Source organism: Pholcus phalangioides, unplaced genomic scaffold, assembly GCF_987345545.1.
Source record: "Pholcus phalangioides strain wild (caught in Gottingen) unplaced genomic scaffold, Ppha-v1.0 ptg000009l_1, whole genome shotgun sequence".
In the NCBI taxonomy this organism is placed as follows: domain Eukaryota; kingdom Metazoa; phylum Arthropoda; class Arachnida; order Araneae; family Pholcidae; genus Pholcus; species Pholcus phalangioides.
Genome location: NW_028301602.1, coordinates 43,183,996 through 43,205,125, shown reverse-complemented (window position 1 = coordinate 43,205,125; position 21,130 = coordinate 43,183,996). Strand labels below are relative to the sequence as shown.

Genomic DNA, 21,130 nt, shown 5'->3' with positions numbered 1-21,130 from the left:
GTACTTATGGACACTGGGGTATTCGGAAACACCTGTTCATAGGACCTCAAGGTTTTTACTTTTTTCCCCACTAGGCCGCAAAATACTTGAGCCCGTCCCTGATTGAAGCCGAGACAACTCAAAAGTTGACTTTTGATATTATAAATGTTTTCGGTAATATGCATAGGTGTAAATCACAGGCATAAACATGTATCCGGCAGCCCCCCCCCCCACCATTTGCCATCTCTATAATCCAGAATAGCCAATAGAAATATTAGGTTTTTGCTTCCCCTCCCTCCCTCCCTCCCCCTCAATATTTCCAATAACTTTACAGAAATGGTGTAAAGTTAACTATGAGAGTGAAAAAAGTAATAATTTTTAAAACAATTTAACCCTTTAACTGTTTTTATTGTTTGTATAACATGAATGTAAGGTATTAATCTCTGGTGTACAGTATCCATCTTCTGTATTGTTGTGCAAATAAATCATATATACAGTATAAATTTATTTTCTATATCATTTATATTTATCTATCTTAATAGGCATTGACGAGATATCTCGCCTCCTTAAAAACGTCTTGTTTTAGCATTCACAAGTCCGGATATTTTGTGAAGCTGATTTCTCAGTGGGACAGTTTTCCATGTACTCCTGACCGCCGTGAGAAAGGTTAGTTTCACCCTGCTGTTGACAGGCTGGGCTTTCCAGATCGGTACAGTGGGGTGAAGCTTCAGCTTGGTGCACGTCGCACTAAGCTCTGGGGTCAGCGACTTTAGCTCTGTAGCTATAGCTAAAAACCACACGACGGACATTAAGAGGGTTGGCATCAGGGTCATCTCAAGAACATCATGGGCTCCCGGGCCAAGTGATTTTTCTGAGGCCCTACCTAAAAAATTCACGAAAATTTCAGCCAGATCGTATATTGTGAGTCCCCCGGGACAGGGCCGTCTTAAGTGTATCATGGGTCCCCGGCCAAGTGATTTTTTTTGAGGCCTTACCAAACCAATTCTCGAAAATCTCAACCACATCTCATTTTTGTGAGGCCCCCTGGGTAGGCCCATGCGCTAAGACGACCGATCCTGGTTGGCACCACCCCTCGAACCTGGCTCCGCTGGCTCTCTACTCGGGAATCATTTCCATTTCGCTCAGTCAGATCTATACTAAGATGGCGGCGTCCGGTCTACTATATCATAGGCGGGGATAGACTTTGAAGTCTGGGGGGGGGGCCACGATGATGATAATACCAATTCATATATACATATATACGTTAGATCAGTCGACTCCACCTTTGATGCTAGGGGGGGGGGGATTGCCCCCCGTATCTCCGCCCATGTACTATTTGTTAGCTGAATACCCGTAAGGGTGAGACGGGTGTTTCCATGAGATTTCCATATACTCTCTAGTCCTAGTTTGCAGCTGCTTAAAATTGAAACAAAGCGTACTTGATTAAAAAAGATATGACATTTTGAACAGAGTTTGACGATATACACTGTGGCGCTTAAAGGGTTAATCATAGGCGAAGATAGAAATAAAAAGTTTGGGAGGGGGGGGGCATGATGATGATGCTAATTCATATACAGTATATATATACACATCAGTCAGCTCCATCATTAAAGAAGGGCTTTTCCCCCCGTATCTCCGCCCATGTCATTAATTCATGTATTTATATCACATCTGTTTATTTTTTTGCCATTCAAAACTTATTTTATCCTTTTGTAATCAAGGCCGTCTCAAGAGCATCATGAGGCCCGTGCCAAGTGATTTTTCTGAGGCCCTATTTAGATATAATTCTTGAAAAATTCAACTACTCGTTTTTCTGAGGCCCTCTTCTCTTGAGACCAGGCGGGGGGGGGGGAGCCCAAGCCAGCACTGCTGGTAATATCTTCACAAACATGATTTTCCCCCGTACCTAATACATCTTTGAACGCAATACATTTTTTACCGTAGTCACAAGAGGGAAGGGGTGGGATCAAGTCAAAGTCTGGCCCTGGTCGGCCGTGGAGTGGGCCAGGACCTTTAGTAGGTTCCTTGAGTCCCTGCATTCATTTTATAGTTTTATTTCTCGTAGGAAAATTTAAGTTGATCCTCGACCTGGACCAGAATTTAGATTGAGAACCACTGTGTTAGGCAAATGGAAGAATACTAGGTTGTCTCAAAATTTATTGTGCGGTACGACACAAGGCAATTGTCAAACTTTATCCATGGTTCAATATAACACCCCATGACACAAAAAAGGAGAGAGAAGATTCCTTGACATCATCGCCACGATAAAAATCTTCTCCGATCTTCACAAAGGCAAAGCCAAAAACCTTCACACTCGACTAAACACAGAGTCACACACAGAAAGAAATATTCACATTAAAAAAATAAATAATAATGATAAAAAGAAGAAGAAAAAAAAAATTGCTGTGGGCCGGAGCGCATCATCTCAATAAAACCGAATCCACCACGTACGTACAAAAAAATAGTGCGCCGTATCCACACCAACATTCTTCAGTGCAAAACCCTCGTTTGCATATGATTACGATTTTTTTTTATTCCCTCGCGTTACGTTTAAATTCAAATTTTGTGAAATTTCAAGAGATTTTCGCGTTGGAATATTTAAATTTTTTGTTTCTTCTTCTTCTTTCCGTTGTGTTCATACGCGGGCTGTGACGTCACGGAAAAGTGAGGGAGAGGGAAGTTGTAGCAGCAGGTCTGGGCAGCAGCAAATGAATTGGCGTGGTCCGGCCGGTTCAGTTCGTACGCTGTGTGCCTTCCCCGCTATTTATCAGGCCTTGATGTAGTTTATATGTGGAGGATTTATTTTCTTTTACCATTGTGAGAAGTTATATCATCCTCTTACCGAATTGCTTTGGTTAATTTTATATTAAAGCCAGGTGAGTTATATATCCTATATATAACTTTCATTGTTTAGCTTTATTGAGTTATAACTTTATTATGATGGTCTTTGACATGGCCGATTGTTTTTTTTTTTCTTCCTCCCCCTTCAAATCCTAACGTTTACACCTTGAAAACACTAGGCCTAAGACCTTGACAAATGCTATTCGAGCGTTTATTTTCTTTTGTTTAACGACTGCTATTTTGTGTTTTGTTTAGTCTTTCCGCGGGAACTCGTGGATCCTAAACTCTTCACGCAACAGGTGGATCGTATAGCCCCCCCCCCATTCTAGAGTGGGGGGGGGGGCTTCCGTAGGCTGGGATTTTTTGCGGGCCCGCGGACTTTCACGGGAACCTTTATTTTTTTTCACGCTGCAAGTTCATAATCTTTCCGGGCCCCAGGGATGGCAGCGGTGCCGTAAGTAGCCATTCCGGTGCCCTGCGCAAGAATTTGCGTTTAGGACCATTCTAGGCCCCTTTCCAAGTGGCCGTCTAAATTACGGCCCTATGCACCTGCCTAGTTACGGCACTGGCTGTCAGCCCCACCCTTGTTGGGGGGGAGGGCGGGCATGCACAAACTTCATAAATTTTTTGAATTAAAGCTGGTATTGCATGGTTTGTTGCCCTGTACACTGAATATTGTGTGTATAACAGGATAAATATTGGCTGACCCCCATAGTTAATGGGGGGGGGGGGTAGCCGATAAAGGTCTGGCTCCTTAGGATTTACTGGAAAATCAAATGCTTGGTCAGGGAGAGGCTCGAGTATTTTGTGGCCCAGTGTAAAAACAGCTTCGTGGCTCTTAAAAGTTTTTCCCCTGATCCTCCAGTGTCTTCGGATATCCGGCGCACACCAGGTTTACACTAGCACCCAAGAACGATTACCTAACTATCCGCTGCGTTAGGATTTCTTTACCTTTTTTCACAGCCACTGTACCCTTGTCTTATCCAGGACCGCTGGGCAAAAAGATGATCTGCAGCCCCCTTAATTACCTGAAAGCAACAGCTTATGTATTTACTTTTGTAAATCGTGGTATCAAGTTGCAGGGTCAGTTTTAGTACATGGGTCCCCTCTACATGGCTGGGAGTACCTGTATATAAACTTTAATGCTTTTATCAGAAAATGTGTCAAATCTTATTTTCCTATGCACTCAAGGATCTGTGTTCTGGTGAGGTTGTTAGAACAGCCTTGGTTATATAGGCAGTTGTTTTCATACTGAAAGAAAATTAACTTTTTCCGATTATATTTCACTTGAGCTTTATTTTTTTTTACAATATTTTTACTGCTCTTTATAATAAGATGCCAAGGTACCTTTTCATGACTCCCCTTGAACTTGAATTTCACCCATGTACCTCAAGACCATATGGTCCAGGTTGAAACACTGTATTATATTATGGTAGTTAAAAAAAACTATTTGGCAATAATACTCGCAATCCAATAAATTTTATAGATGTTGCCCCAGGTATTGAAAGGTTAAAAACCATTGTTACAATCGCGGCTGTTACTGAGTGTCCCAGGCTGATTGTTTCTTGACCCTATAAATTCATGTTAGGTCCATGAAAAAATATTGCCTGGGGGATGGTTATACTGTCTATTTTGACAACTCTACCATTTTTTAATATTGTCTTTAACAGCATCGTGGTTCTCCCGTCCCAAGCCAACTGGTTTTTAAGGTCCTATCTGGCAAATTCTCAAGAATTTAAATTTTAATTTTGGTAAGGTTTCTATTGAGGTGCTGTGTTTGGGCAAGCCCATGTGTTAAGACAGCATTGCTGTCAGGGCTAGACGATAGCTACCCAGAGTCCCAATTCTATCTCTTTTAATGGGGACAAGTATGGAACTTACCCATGCAATTTTAAATCTCGTTAAAAGAAAGTTTTCTTCTGGTATAGGGCACTGAACCCACATGTATTTTTCATGTTTGGGGGGGGGGGGGGAGAGGCGAGTGTCAAAACCCAAGGCCGTGGATCACTATTCTGGAAAAAGTTAAATTACATTTTGATTGGTAAACAGTTTAAGGTGGTTTATTTTTTGTTTACAATAGATTTTTTTATTTTTGCCTTTTAGTGGTTTTTATTTTGTAATCCCTACTTACTTTTTGCACCTCCCTGTCAAACCCAGTCACTTTTAACCTGTTGCTCTTGAGCACCAAGAGTGCACCATGTAGATTTTGTAAGCATAAAGTCCCAAAGCAGAATGTTTAGCACTGTTCTGAGATGAGTCCTCAGCTGACTGGAAATGTTCAGCGGTAAAAATCCCCATACATGTAAGTTTTTTTACTGTTCTTAAAATTCTTCTAAATTGGGGGTATAAAGTATATTAGTCTGACAAGGTACTGTTTATTTGATGGGCAGGCAGTGTTTGGGAGACACAAGAAAAATAGATCTCGGGTGGGTGTTTTATTTATGTGGTCAGCTTTAAGTTTTTTTTCATGGTGCTATCGATAAGCATAGAGCTGAATATGCTCTGGGGTGATTTTTTAAATATTTTTCATATTGAATTCGTTGAAGATCCCAGTCTAAAGGAGCTCTGCTGACTTGTGGTGGGGGGGTGGGTATGGTCCCATAGTTTTTATAATTTAAATTTAAGAATTTGAAAAAGAATAAAATATATAAATTATACATATATTCTACTGCCTCTCTATTTTTCAGAACTATCTTTCATAACAGATTATGACACATTTATTAAATTGAAATATTTCGGAATAAATCAATTTCTAGGGCATAAGTGATATTTTAATGAAGGTCCTTGTTTTTATTACATTAACCCATTAATGCCGGTTGGTAAGAAAATTTGCTATTCAAAATTTTAATTTTGCTTATAAGCAATGGAAGTAGTTCTACTCAGTATTTTGTCTCAAAAAATTTGTCTTTAATGGGTTAATTTAAAAAGATAAAAATTCCTTGGTATTTAATATAATTTCAGCATCTTGACTCGGAAAAGGATCATTTAAGGTTTTATTAGGTTCAGGAGAGAATGTTCAAATAGGGTTTTTGAGGACAGTAATGAAATTCAACTTTATTTTAATACAGTAAAACCCCCTTTAATAGACACCACTTGGATATGGTCATTCTTTTTTTTTTTTTTAGTCAAATTTCCCGTTATGTAATAAAATTATGTATTTCAAACCGGATTGTCATTTTTTTTATAGACATTTTTGGTCCATTGTCTACAAGGTTTTACTGTAATAGCAATCCCTTACACTTTACAATCCCTTTATAATATGAATCACGTATCTGAGATCTATGCGTTATTTAGATATTTTTCTAATTGAAAATGTTTCTAGGATCCATGGTTTGCCAGTAATTTATAGCCAATGGATGCTTATCCGGAATATTGAAGTGATTTTTATATCAAAAATTTCAATTAGGTTGATAGTTTGTCTTGAATCTCTTCTGATGTAATACTTTTAATTTCAGGTGATTAGACTGGACTTTCTAAACTAGTTCATCGAAACATCCACAATGTTGAAGTTTATGAGGAGTAAAGGTCATCACCTTACTGCTGAACGTTTAAAGTTACATAAGGAATTGTTTGATTTCAAAAAGGTAAGAAGTCTGTCTTTTTAAAAAAATTTTATGTTCACGTTATTTAAAAAAAAAAAAGTTATGATCTTCACGTATTCCCAAGGGATCAGCATGATCTGTCCAGGGAATTTGTTAGTGTTTTAGTAAACATCCATGCCCTAACTAGGATTTCATACCTGTTAGAATTTAATTGTTGGTGCGAATCGAATGCTTTCTTTAAAGAAAAGTTTCATTGAAATTTAGTTTTAAGCTATAGTTAGGGAAGTGTTGGATTTTTTTTAGTTTTAAATTTCTCTAGACTTGCTATTGACCAACTTTATGTATATGAAATTGGTGAATTAATCAGTATTTCCATGTGTTAATTTTGTCTTCAAGTTATATATTACATAGCTATGTAATAAAGGTATAAATATAACAATACTATTAATGATAGTATAGTAAAGGTAGCTAACTTTTTCTAAATTGTGTCGTTTCTAAGACTGAAGTTAAAGGTCTTTTCTTAAATTTTGTATTAATAACATATATCCAGAAGTATGCATATGTAAGATCTACCTTTTAGGGATGATCCTGCAAAAAATTCTGGAGAAATTTTAAATGACTAACATTTAAAATATATTTAAATTGATGGAAATGTATTTTTAAAATTTCACTTAATTTTTTCAAAAAATATTTTAAATTTATAATTGCAAGAGGCTAGTGTCCCTTTCCCAAGACTTTATACCTTTATACATCTCAAAGTAATGCTTTGTATTTTACAACAAGCTCTTATCTAATTATTGGAATTTTTACTGCACAATATTTCCCAGTGTTTTTGACATAAAGTTCTGCAACATGTTTGTTTTTGGTATATTTTGCTTTAGGATCGGCACATATCCTATTTTACAAGGCACTTAAATTTGTTTTTAAATATAGGCTGTCTTATGTAAAAATATTTCTTTGAAAAATGTAATATATTAAATTTAACTTGAATGTCTTAATGTAAATGGTATAGAGGTGCCGTTGTACTAGGTTATTGGTAAAATCTGAGTCTCTGAGTGAAGTGGTCCTCCCCACCATTAAATAATATTCCCATGAATCATTTCTTAAAACATGTTCGATCCAAAACATTGAAGAAATTAATTTACTAGCTTATGACTAGGTTCTTTTACCTTTGTCTATTGGTAGACTGCTTGTAAAGAAACCCATGAACACTATGAATTTAATACTTATAATAAATCTAAAGTTTCCAAGAAGGTTTGTCTCAAAATGAAATCCTTGCATTTAATTTGTATTTAATATCCTATTGATTTAATATATTTTCACTTGTCTTGGAATAGTGATTTTCAAATAACTTCGTTTCGAAAGTCTAGTCTAACAAAGGGAACTTCAAAAAAACATTTAATTCCTTTTTTCTTTTGTACAAATTTGATTTTTCTCCAGAAATAAAAAAACAATAGATTATTCAGTAAAAGTCTTGTCTTGATAGGTTTCATCAATCGTGGGCAGATATTATGATTGACGGGGTAGATGCCAGGTGGATGGCTTGTTCAGCATGGCAAAAAGTTGGCTAATAGACAATTTAAAATTACTTTAAGAAAGCTGTGGGTTTAGAACCAGTCGTCTCAGTGATGAATCTGATCAGATCAAGTAGTTCTTAAATTTCAATGTATCCTTGAATAATGTTGATGAAATTTAAGAGCATTTCTAAAAACACTCAAAGCTAGAAATTTCATTTGTCGATGTAGTGTACTGTCCATTTACACAAAAAACTTGTAGAACCTTGACTGATACTAAAATTATTGCTGAATGTATGGCTGACTCGGATGACAAATACAGCAGAAAATGTTCCAGAGGATATATAAAAAATATATTTTCTCTGGAGTAGACAAAAAAAAATAAGCTGTTAGCATAGCAGCTCCTCCTAATATAGATTAAATTGTAAAGAGGCTCAATGAGCAAAAAATTATATTGTGTGTGTGTGTATATATATACATCAAACTAAGTTTATGCATTATCTTAAATAAGATATGTAAATTTTTTTTATTCAATTCAAACTTATTTTAATATATTTGCATATAGTTGGATTGAATGTTGATTGTGTAACTTTACCAATAAAAAATTTCATTAGTGTATATAGTAAAATATAGTATTCTTTACCCTTATCAATTAAATTCACATTTTTTCATGCTTTTTATTACTGGAAAACTATTTCTTAACTTTTGAATTTTTTTTGGCCCTGGCAGTTTCGAGATAGAGGGGTTTGATTATATAAATAAATTAGGTTAACAACTATATATTAATATCTCCTAAATTCTTTCCTGACTGATTTTCCATTTTGGGAAACCTTAGCTTTTTCAATAACATTTTCTGATTAAGTGTCTGTATTATGTGTTAAATTTATTCATACGAATCCTTGTAATTTCCTGATCTTTTCCCGTCCTGATGGTCCGTAACCCTAATCTACTTAACTGTCAAACTACCACTTAACTGTTATATATTTTCCGTATCTTAATATGGGAGCTATGTCAGAACATTGTGTTAGTGTTACTTAAGTGTGCTTGTATGTGTCTAGCATTTTACTTTTCTTTTGGATTTGAAATATAATTCATATATGTGTAAGTCTGATCATTGTGGCAAGTTTTTTCTCTCGAAGGTAGCCAACATGAAATCAAATTTCAGAAAATGTTATTTAGTGAATTATCACTATTAGAGAAAGGTCCGGTTTTTTGTCAAAGGTGAAAATCCGGGGGGGGGGGGGTGATGTGGAAGAAAAATTGTCCTTCCAGAGTCTTATTCCGTATACACACCCTTGATTTCTATAATGCGAAATGATCACATAGCAACTAGATAAAGCTGTATATTCAAGGTTGAGTTTTTACAGAATCAGTTTTTCTAACGGCCCTTAAAATTTTTTACAAATAGGTATTCTAATCCTTTAAGATTTTTCAAAATGTATATTTTTGCAGTCTTGTAAGAACCAAGTAAATTTATGCCAGAATGATACCGAATGTTTTCAAATGGCAGTAGATGGTCAGGAAAGTACTATAATTTCTATTATGTAACCCCACAGAAATCAGAAAATTCAGTATACAGCCCTTCATTCAGGGAGGCAACTCAATTGTCATCTTATTTTTCAACAACCCACTGGACGGTTGGTTATATCAATACAGTAAAATGTTTCATAGAAATAAAGACTGACTGAGAAAAACATACATGCATGTTCTAATCAGAGCATGGGAATAATCAGTTTAAAAATACCAGTTTCTTTTGAAAACAAATGCATTGACAATTTCTTTTAATAGAATGCAGGAGCGAGTTAACATTAATGGATGTTCTTTAAATTTTTTTTAGTTTTTGGTATGTTATTTGTGGGTGTTTGTTATAAAATGTGTTCTTTTATTGGTTAGATATAACAATTTAAGCAATGCCTGCAATAAATGTTTTCCATAGAAACCTATAGGAATTTTTCTTTACTCAAAGATGTATTGCTGTATTGTCTTGTGTATAAAAAAACTGTCAATAATTGATATAGGATTTTTGTAATATATTAGCAATAAATTAATGTTTTTATTTCTAGACTGTTCCTCATGGTTTCCCACACCGTCCAAGTAGCCTAGCGTGGGATTCCAAATTACAATTGCTTGCTGTGGGTACTCGTAATGGACTTGTTAGAATGTATCCTTTCAATTTGTTTTGAGAATAAACAAAGGTTTGCCTTGTATTTTAATTCTTTTTTTTTTTTTTTAATATTACAAGGTTCAAATCTTAATCTTCATTCAAAATCTGTTTCTATTGTTGATGTGGTTATTTTTCAGCGTTGTGTAACAGTTCTAAAAAATGAATGTGTAAAAGCTGGTTTAACAAAACTTCCAGGTACAATAAAATTTTCATCTTGTAATTAGCTATATTAATTTTGCTGTAGCAAATCTCGAAAAATAACTATTTATATTCAAATGTTTTGTTTTTGTGTTTTTTATCTTGGCTCGGAGTGAATTTTAAAGTGTCAAGTTTCTTTGTTCATAGGTGGGGAGTTGATTTTTAGTAAATTTTTTCAATATTTTCCCGGAGGAGTGGGACTTGTAATATATTTTTACATTCGTGTGCTCTGTCTATTTTAAGAATTAGGTAAATTTAAATTAATGAGCACTTATTACATTCAGGTAGATGCAGGGTTTTCAGCAAATTTGGAAATTCATTGATATGAAAAATAGTCAAATACTTTTAAATTTCTCCTGGCTAAAGTCGGGGAAATACGTAAGTGTTTGATAGATCCAGAAAAAATTCTGTGGGGGAAAAAGACCATAAAAAATCATTTGGAAGGTTAATATCTGAAATATTTCAACAGTTATGAATCAAATGATCAAGCAGATTTTTGGAGGAACCTTGTGGGTACATATTTCTGACTCAAGCTATTGTCATTTGGTCATGATATAACCGGTACAAAATAAATGATTGTATTTTCAAAATCATGTAAATATTATTTAAAATATTTTTTCAAATTTAAATTTTAAATAAGGTTGGAAACTAGTTATCCATGAAACAATGTTTGTTCAGTTCTTCTAATCATGCTATGTTTTCTCTATGGGTGGGAGGTATATCAATTTGAATCTTTTAAAAATCACTGATTTAAATCAATTTTTGGTATTTCAAGCTGTTTTGAATATTTTTACTTGTGATGTAATATTTTAATTGAATTTTCCATATTTGTGTTTATTAATATTTTTGGGTCAAGTCAGATTGGTAGAATTCAGTTTTTATCAGGATTATCAAGAGATTTTTTAGAGAAATGATTCTAGTATCTCCCAAGAACTTTTTTCCCCATAAAGACAGTGAAGGTTATATTAGTGTTAATTTTATTCAGCCTTTTATACTTGGAATGGAAATTTACTACCAGGCTTTTTGAGGAACTAGGCAATGTATTATGGGAATAATTCAGTTGGGGGGGGGGGGGAAATACTATTAATTTCTGAAAGTAATAGAAACTTCATGGAAGGTTCATTATACTTACACATATACCAGTATATACCAATTCGTTAGAAGTTTGTAGGAATATGGATGAGGTGCATGTCTGTAATATGCAAAATGAGATTTTCCTTATTTTTTTTTAAAGACCATTAGAAGTTAATATTGTCCATAAGGTGAAATGAGAACTATAACTTATGTATGGAAACTTTAATACCACTAATTGCATTTTAAACTTTTGATTAAAACCTGCATAAATGTTGAATTTAATTCAAATCTGATTTAAAGGTTTTTTTGCTGAAAAAATCACTAGTTTTATCAATTTTGGGTCAGTAAAGTTTATAAACCAGATTTAATTAAATAGATGTTATGACATGTATTTCCTTTGAAACAGTATTTTATTCAGACTTTTTACTATCTTAACTTTCTCTTTGTGTATGTTGTGCCACATATATTGGGTAGGCCTACAGTTTGGCTTGATTTCCTCCCCACTTCTATTTGAATTCAAAGAAATTGAATGAAGGAAAATGATAAGTCAGTATTAAGAATTTTTCTAAATCACAGCAGATATATATTTTTCTGGCTAATTTTCTTTCTAAAAGAATATCTGAATATTTTTTATAGACCTACTGTTTTTTCCTGTTCACATCAGTATTGCTAAAAATTTAACACCATTGCATTACTTTAAATAACATTTGGAATCCATGGCCTCTGTGGGTAAGCTATTCAATTTGAGAACCATGTTAAATTCCCTGCGACACAACTTGGAGTTGTCCTTTATTAAATGATACTGGTCTTGTTGAAGCAAATGGTGTATTAACTCATTAAATAATTATAGTTTTAGGTGTTCCGTAGGTAATGAGGTACAAATTTGATATTTAATCTTGGCCAGTAAAAATTAGTTTATATATGTAAAAATAGTGTTCTCCTTATTGCTGTGACGTTATTTGACATTTTTATTTATATTTAGAAATCAAATCTAAGAATTGTATTAAATGCAATATTTTCTACAGCATTAGGCAAATGGTAAAAGCCATCAATGCAGTGTTTTTATACATGTTCAGGATTCTCTGCATTGTTAGTTTTTGTGGACAATTTGTAAATACTAGTTATAGGAGAGCTCTTCTAAAATTAAGAATTGAACATCGTAATAGCTTGTTTCAAAGATAAAAGTTAAGCAGATCTGCAACTCGTATTACTTTTCTACCAAATCCTATCAACAAAATTCTTAGTTGATTTGAGGAGGAAATCCTCTATATGCCAAATGTATGTAATAGTGGCGGAATCATTAATTGTAAAGTTTTTGCTTAGTTTGAGGATTCAAGTAGAGTAGTCAATTAAAAATTTCTGCCTGGTTGAAAAAATTGTTTACTACATGGTCCTGAAAGTAACATTCATCAATATGGTGTACATTTTATGTATAGGTGAGACAGCAGTTTGCATAACAAAGCAGTTGGGTACATAGGCCTATTCTAAGTTTTGTGACCGATGCCCAATAATATTCAATTGTCTTCTGTATTAAGGCATGCAGAGGCACAAGCTAATTTAGTGCTCAGCAAAGAGCTAGAAATGAAAGTGCTTCATTTGTCAAATGATTACTCTGGCATTAAACACTAAAATTTAACGCGGTAAAACTATCTGGTCCACCTTGTATTATATATCGGACCTTTTTGTAATTTACATATTTAGCACTGTTCTTGGAAGTGGTGTCAAAGGAGCATCATTCTTGAACTTGCATGTCTTCATAATTTGCTGTGTGCATTATTGAGAGTTGTGAAAGACGACTATGGAAGACTCCAAAAAAATATATATTGTGTGAGCAGAGACAATTATTTGTGGTTGCTAAACACCACCTTATTTTGACCAAAAATTGTTTTTGCAACAGTCATTTCTGTCATTTTGCTTTGGCTAGAGTTAATCTTACAGGATACTGAAATAGTGCTATGAAAAGAGAATTTAAAAAAATTTCAAAAATTTAGGTATTAAATTGTACTGAGAGGGGGTACTCTCTCCATCTTACTTTTTCTAATTTTTTGGCAGCCCTGGTTAGGATCAGTGATGTATTGTCAGTTATATAATGGTGTTTTGGTTTTGCTCAGTTTTTCTCCCTTCTACATGGCGTTCCCCCCCTCCACACACAATGTATCTTTATGGAAACCAATCCTATTTTTATACTGCATATGGAAGTGAGAAAACTAGATTTTTAGGTGAGGGTGAAAAAGATAAGCACTATACTGATACTCATATACAATCAAGTTTCTCCCCATCCTTATTTCATTTTCTTTCTCTTCCTTTTTTAACATGGAACAAGGCTATCACATTTATCTCCAGCAGCATGTATGGGGAAAGGGTTAAGAGCCTATTTTAACATTGACAAGCCCAGATGTTTTGTAAAGTTGATTTGTCAACGGAACTTTCCCCATTAAACCCCTGGTTCGCACCTGCCGAAAATCTGAAAGCCTACTTCATTAAAAAATATTTTGAAGGGTTTGAGATTTCTGATGTGCTGCTCAAGGGGTTGAATATAAATGTGCATACTTACACCTATCCTACAGTTTTCAGTTAGGTGAATAGAGGAAGGAACTTTGATCTCTGGGAGTTCTGCCCTACCCTGGATCTAGGGAAACAGATAACAAATAAAGAATTCATCTCTTCCCGCTCTCCCATAACATCTTTAAAGACGAAAAAAAGGGGAGGGGGAGATTCAAAGCTCATTCATCTTGATACTCCTGCAATCTGTCAGCAAAGAAATTTCTCCTTGTGCCACAGGCAAGTGATGTCATGCCAAAGATATGTTTGTGTGCATACAATCGGCTTTTGTTGCTTGGGGCGCAAATTTTTTTGGGGAAAGTAGATCGGTAATATGCGTGACAGAATAGTCGGGAGTGAAAAAAATCCCCCTCCCTGTAATCCTTCCTGTTTTGTCTGCAGCTGAGAAAACAAAACGTATGCGTTTCCAACGGATGGTTGATTGTATTTTTCTGTTTGTTATGGAAGGAGTGGGGGACCTTGAATAGTGTTGTGGTGCTGGCATTTTCTTTCCTTCCGTGAGATTTTCAATTCAATCACTCAGTTGAAATAAAAAGGCAGCCTTTTTAATATATGGCTAATCCCATTGGAAATCTGACAATATCTCGTTTAAATCGTATCACGTGGTTTTCTCGCTTTGATCGATAAAATACCTTAAAATCATGGGTACACCAAATTTCTTGCTCACTGCCCGTAGGAGTGTTTTCCCCAGAATAACTTCTGCTGTTAGAAGTGTTTAATTACTTTGGAGTCAAATATGAATGTAAACCAGTTTCCATTCGTGTAGAGATCTTTTTGCATAAATTACGAATTCTTATACATATCGCGTCCAACCCCGTTTATCATTTTAAAGCTGCGTTCAACCGTTGGTTCCCGGAAATTTCCATGTCCGCGAAACATTTCAGGCAATTCATGTGGTCCCCCGATACATAATTTAAATTCTAATGACATACTCAATACCGCTTGCGTATTTTGCGCCCGGTCTTTAAATTTTTACGTTTACCGGTGCGCAGTTGTGAAAAGGTTGAACATCGTTTTGTAGTGGTAAATATTTTTCAAGTCTCTTTGCGGTCCGGATAAAATTTTCGGAAGATTCAGATTGGGCCGGAGTATGTTCCCCGAAGCAAAGGAAAAATTCTTTTTAGGACATGTTTCTGAGGTTGAGCTGGTTATAGTCTAGCGCGAAGAAACTTTTTGCTCTGCGATGTACAGACGTTCTTCGAATTTAGCTGTAGAGCTTGGATTTGTTTACTTGTAGAAGAGTCTACGTTACTTTTGAATTCGGAAGGGTACGGGTTATACTGTATTTCCAGTTTATGTATAGTCGAGTTTTTAAAGGGAATCTGATTGTAAGAATTTCGAGGCAGTTTTTTCGCGGATCAATTCATTCAGATTGCAGTGTTTTCCGTGTCTCCACAGAGGGCCCAGCTTCTGATTAGGAAATTGCGGCACAGCGATACGACACCGGAGTCGGTGTGAGGCAAAGCGGCAAGTAGTGTCCTATCACAAATCGGCAGCTTATGGCCTAGGCGTAAACCCTGTTCGGTAGGGGGGGGGGGGGGAATCGATGTTTTGTGGGCGGGACCCCGGCTTATAAGTATATGCTGCCAATATAATTGTATTTTGGGGGTCGTCACTCTTATTTGGCAATGGCTAAGGTGAGGCCATGTTTATATTTAGGCAGAAACCAGCAAAATGACAACCAAAGTCAAACTACATTAACGTGACTGGTGCGGATAACGTTGACCATATGTCCCGTACAATACGGGACAGATTCGGAGCGGCCCTACGGCGCCACTGTAAAGTGAATGTTAAATCAGTGATGAAGAATTGCAGTTTATTAATTGCATTTTTACCTTGTCTAAAATTTAATTCAGCATTCTTAATGAAGATTCTTAATCAATAAGCAGTCAGTTTAAATCATTATTTTCAAAAACATTTTTTCATACCCCGAATTGAAAGGCTGCTTGTTAAAAGCAATATTGATAGACTTGAATAGTGTTTTCCTCTTGAAATAATAGGCTTTTAAGCTCTTTATATCTGCATTGTTTCATGTTCCAAATTTTTTTTATTTTTGAAAAGTGAAATGTGGAGATGGAATCTATTGTGTGTATTAATGAATGTAAATTGCGTGCTTCGTAAAAAAAATACATTTAATAAGTTAATTATGAATGAACAAATTGCTTATTAAATAAGCTTTTTTATACCTGGTATTGAATTTTTAGAAAAACATTGATTTATAGCTTTATACTTAACTAAAGTGTAGTTACGGAGCTGCTGGTGTTGAGTTTGAGGCAGAACATAAGGAAGAGTGTCATGTGACTGGTCTATATTTCCTCAGTGGACAAGTGAGTCTTTTTATCATGCCTTTTCAAAATATTCAGCGAGGTTATTTTTACTGATTATCATGTATTTTTATAAATATATTTTAGTTTTACATTTAGTTAAGTTTTATTCTTTGGAATTTAGGACAATACTAGACACTTATGAAAATTTATCAGCAAGTGAAGTGTCAAACTTTATTGTAAGAAATATGTTTTGAAATTGAAAAATGACTTAAATTTTAATTATGCTTATATATGCTAACCCATTTTTGATTCTTCCAATTCGTGACCAAATTGTATCATTTATGTTTGACAGCTGTAGTTAATCAACATATTTGAGAAGTTTACAAATAAAAACTTGTTAAATTTTTTTAATGTGAATTTCCAGTTGTATTACTTTTCAATTTATATAAATTAACTTTATTTTAATGATTATTTTGGGAAATCTTGTGAAAAGTTAATTACACAAATTTGAGAAAAAGCTATTTTTAAAATAATTACTTTTATTCATAGTCATGGAAAAAATTTCCAGATCCAAAATCGGGATGAAATTTCCAAAATTTTTCTTTTTTGGAAATTCATAAATTTAAACGTATACCACGGCATTACTTATGACAAGCTGCTATAAATTCTGAAAACGTTGTCCTCGGACTTGTATTAGATAATCGTACACAGGAAATTTATATGATAATCTAAATTTTTATTTGCAATGGCGACCTGCCACCTGAGTTTTGTCCTATTTTTATAAAGACCAGACTTAGTGATTAAATTATGTATTAAAGCAATTGTCTATTTGATTTCCTGCTGGTTCATTAAAAGTTTGATATAATTTATATAGCCTTTACATAATTCCATATTTAACAAGTGAAAGTATTTATATAGGTTTTATATTTAATAACGTCTACACCTGTGCACTGGTTTTAAGAACATTGAAGATGTCTCGTGTTATAACACAAAGATGAAATGTTACTACTATAATGTTAGTCAAAACATGTGTCGATAGACATGTATTTTTTTTTAAATACTAGAGGTTGGATAGAATTTCAAGTTGTTTGGCCCAGTGGGCCATAGGTTGGGCACTTACTCTAACTGGATTTATTATAGAATTTTTTATTTTTAAAAAGGCAAAATACCCAGGGAAGACATTTTATAAACACTTGTATCTTTGTACCAAGTATAATTTTTGACTTGGAGTAAGTTAAATGTTACTAATGTTAATCTTTTCAGGAAACTAGTTGAATATTTTCATGGGATCAGAGTACTAGGAAATAGTAATCTTTGTTTATACTATAAGTATTTAAATAATACTTGTTTAACCCTTTAAGCAGCATTGACAAGATATCTAGTTTTGATAAGCCTTTTATCACAGGTCCAGATATTTTGTAGGTAGTTTTTCACTTTTCGCTGCACCAGTTCCTTTTTTAAAGGACATAAACAAATTTTTTTTCAGCTCGGGCATGAAGAGGTTAGGACCAACCAGTGCACCTTGTATGGGGGAAAACCAGATCTTTCTATTGAAAAATTTTATGGTTTGGAACAGCCAAGAGAAGGGCATTTGTTGAATGATTAGAGAATAAATTAACTTTGACTAAAATACAAAGGATTAACAGTTTTAATGTTGTAAATATGAACACCGGCAAACAATGTATGAAATATAATATTGAAATTAAGGCTGTAATTATACCTTAGGTGAAGCTAAAAAACATGAATCATTAATAAACTTAATATACATTTTATGCGAGTTTACCTTCATGTAAACTATTAAATTACATGGAATTTTTTCTTATGCATTAAAGAATTTCTTTATACATTAATTTAATTAACATTGAAAATGACTTGCTATAGTTTTATCAAACTTATGGATTTTTATCAGGGCCGCCTCATAACTCAGTGTGATGACAGCTCGCTCCATCTTTTTGAGATCAATGAAAAGGAAGGTAAATGGATTTTGGAGGAAGTGAAATGTTGTTCCTTGGAAGGAAGGTAAGATATAAACATTAGTTAAGTTTTCGAAATTGTGTATTTGTGATATCACACATATTTCTAAGTGCATTCTAAGCGTTGATAAGTGCATGGCCGTTCATTTTGATTTGAACAACCCACGGTTCTCTTACGAGTTGAATGGTGTCACTATCCCATATGCAACGAGGGTCACCGATTTGGGAATTCTCATTGACGAGCGACTTAGGTTTTCTGAACATTGTTCAGCGGTGGTCAAAAAAGCAAATAGAATGCTTGGTCTCATTTTCAAAAAGGTCTCTTCGCGTTCTCCTAAAGTCATTCTTCCGCTTTTTTGAGGCTTGCAGCATACTCCAGTCCAGGATGAACTAAGGTTTTGGAGACCATACCTACAGAGGGACATAGACTTGGTTGAAAGGGTGCAGAGAAGAGCTGCGCGTGTCCTTATTGGCACACAGGGCTTGAGTTATGAAGAGACTTCATTTTTTTAATGTTTACATTGGATGAACATAGGTGTCGAGGAGATATGATCGAAGTCTTCAAAATTTTCAATGGGATGGATAGGATGGACCATGAACTTTTAGTACACCGCCAATCGACTGCTTTTACAAGGGGACACCGGTATCGATTGGTAAGGGACAATGCAAGGTTATGGTGTCGCGGGGGGGGGGAATTTTTCTCTAATAGGGTTAATAAATGGAATAGCTTACCCCCAGAGGTAATAAATTGTAACACAATTGACACGTTTAAAAAAAAATACGATAAACATGTTGGGGTAAATCGAGAAGCTATCCATTCTTAGAATAAAAGACAACCATAAGTATTCTTTATGGGTATTGTATATTTTATCATGTGTATATATTGTTTATAATTTGTGTTGGTTGCATTTTTATTTAATTGGGTTGCTGTATTTTTGAAATATGACATCTATTTTTATGGGCATCTTTTTATCAGCCACCTCGTTAGGTATTTTGCCTGTTGTGGCGTTGTATTTGTATAATGTAATTTTTTTAAGTGAAAATCTTGATCAATATAGTCCAGTAATAAAATATAGGCTTAATTCAGTAATTAAATTTAGGCTACAGATGGTTTATAGGAATTCTATCATTTGCTTTTATTACTTTTCACTTTAATTGTACAAAGGCTGAAGAAAGTGACCACCTGCTGTCTTAAGTCTGATGGAGAGCATCTGTTGATAGGAACTGATGGTGGAAACATTTATCTATTGGATGTAAAGACTTTTGAGATGACGGATCAGATTATTTATCAAGATATTGTCATGCAAAAGTGAGTTCTTGTCAGAAATTTATTTTTTTTCATTTGAAACTATATTGTCACCTTTTCATAATAAAAACCTTCGTATATCAATTTCCAATTTTACAGGAACAAAAATAGTTCATTCCATTGTGAATTAACGTATAAAAAGGTTAAATTTTTTTTCTATAAAAAGCAGATTGTTGCAGATTTTTCAAAGCTGTGATATATCAAAATTATATTTCATTTAAGATAGTCATTCTCAGAAAAAGATGTAAGAGTTTTGATTATAAGGTGACAATGTCAATATGTTTAATAGTTTTATGAGCTTAATATAACGCCGATAGAAATATAAAATATGAGTATGAAATTTAAACTTCATTTTCCAGTGTCCCTGATGATTACAAGCTCAATCCAGGTTCAGTTGAGGCTATTGCTGAACATCCAGTTAATCCTAATAAAATATTGATTGGCTATAACCGTGGACTTATGGTTCTCTGGGACAATGTTACATTGAATTCTGAAAACACATACATTGGTAATCAGGTATGGTAATTTATAAAATTGAAACATCGTTATATATATATTGTGATGTTTATGATTGAAAAAATGTTTGAGTATACTCTGAGATATTCTTGAAGTTGAAATGTTATGACAATTTCATAGGTGCCAATTCTTTTGATTTAGCTGGAAGTCTTTTTTTCAAGAACATTATTAAAATGTTAATTAAAATCTTCTGATCTGAAACCAGATTCAAATTATTTCTATTTTTAAAAACATCTTTAAATTATGTTTCGCGAAACTGAAAATCCCTAAAAACTCCTTAGTTCTTGCCATGTTTCTTTAAACACAGGGCATTAACTTTCAGATCACAGGAAGGCTGTCCTCCAATATGATGTCAAAAGTGAACAGATTGTAATCTTTCACAATTGTAGAAAATACTTTTAATTGAAGCTTTTAATGCGAATCAATAAACAGTAGATCAAAATAAATTTCTAATGAAAAACTTCACAAATAAGTTTCATAAGATAAATATATAAAAATTCATATTTATATAATAGATAAGTTAAAAAAATTTTGATCTTTGATTTCAGTGGTTCAAGTAGGCTTCGTTAAAAAAATCTAGTGGCCAAAAATTAAACGACTGTCATAGAAAACAGGTCATATAGTCGCTATACAATCTCTGAAAACGTTCTTTTTGCTTGAATGACTCATTTACTTTGGCAGCGAAATATTTCATTACATGAAACTAGATTTCTGAAGTCTGGGAATTAGCACCTGTACAAATTGAAGTTTTTATTTAAATTCATTTTATTGAAGTAAATTTCAATGTTTAAACTTCTACTATAGTAATTTATTTAGAACTTATTTTATTTTTGTTTGATTTTGAATAATTATAGAATTATTCAATGGAGTTTTTATAATACAACTGTTTATTAAATTATTTGGATGTTTTCATAGCAACTTGAATCCGTTTGTTGGCATAGAAGTGGAACTAAATTTGTCAGTTCCCATAATGATGGAAGCTATATCATTTGGAGTTCAACAGATTCATCTAAACCGGAAGACGGACCGACTACTCCTTATGGTATTTAATATTTTAGTTACATAAATTTAACTTTTTATTTTTATTAATATCAAGTGGGGTTCAGCTTAAACTTAATACTTAGATGAACTTCAAAACATTTAGTACCAAACTAATAAAAATCTGGTTTCAGAATTTTTTTACATATTTGTTAT

The 21,130-nt window shown here is 34.0% G+C and overlaps 1 protein-coding gene across 1 annotated transcript in view; it reads left to right on the top strand.

Moving 5' to 3' along the window:
• The first annotated feature begins 2,464 nt into the window (after window positions 1-2,464).
• Window positions 2,465-21,130, top strand: part of l(2)gl (LLGL domain-containing protein l(2)gl) — a 39,339-nt gene continuing 20,673 nt past the window's right edge. The window contains exons 1-8 of the mRNA XM_089236255.1: window positions 2,465-2,855; window positions 6,276-6,404; window positions 9,940-10,037; window positions 16,120-16,201; window positions 18,051-18,160; window positions 19,280-19,423; window positions 19,780-19,936; window positions 20,852-20,978. Of these exons, the coding sequence (XP_089092381.1) occupies window positions 6,321-6,404; window positions 9,940-10,037; window positions 16,120-16,201; window positions 18,051-18,160; window positions 19,280-19,423; window positions 19,780-19,936; window positions 20,852-20,978 (802 nt within the window). The 5' untranslated portion in view covers window positions 2,465-2,855; window positions 6,276-6,320. The remainder of the gene's footprint in view (window positions 2,856-6,275; window positions 6,405-9,939; window positions 10,038-16,119; window positions 16,202-18,050; window positions 18,161-19,279; window positions 19,424-19,779; window positions 19,937-20,851; window positions 20,979-21,130) is intronic.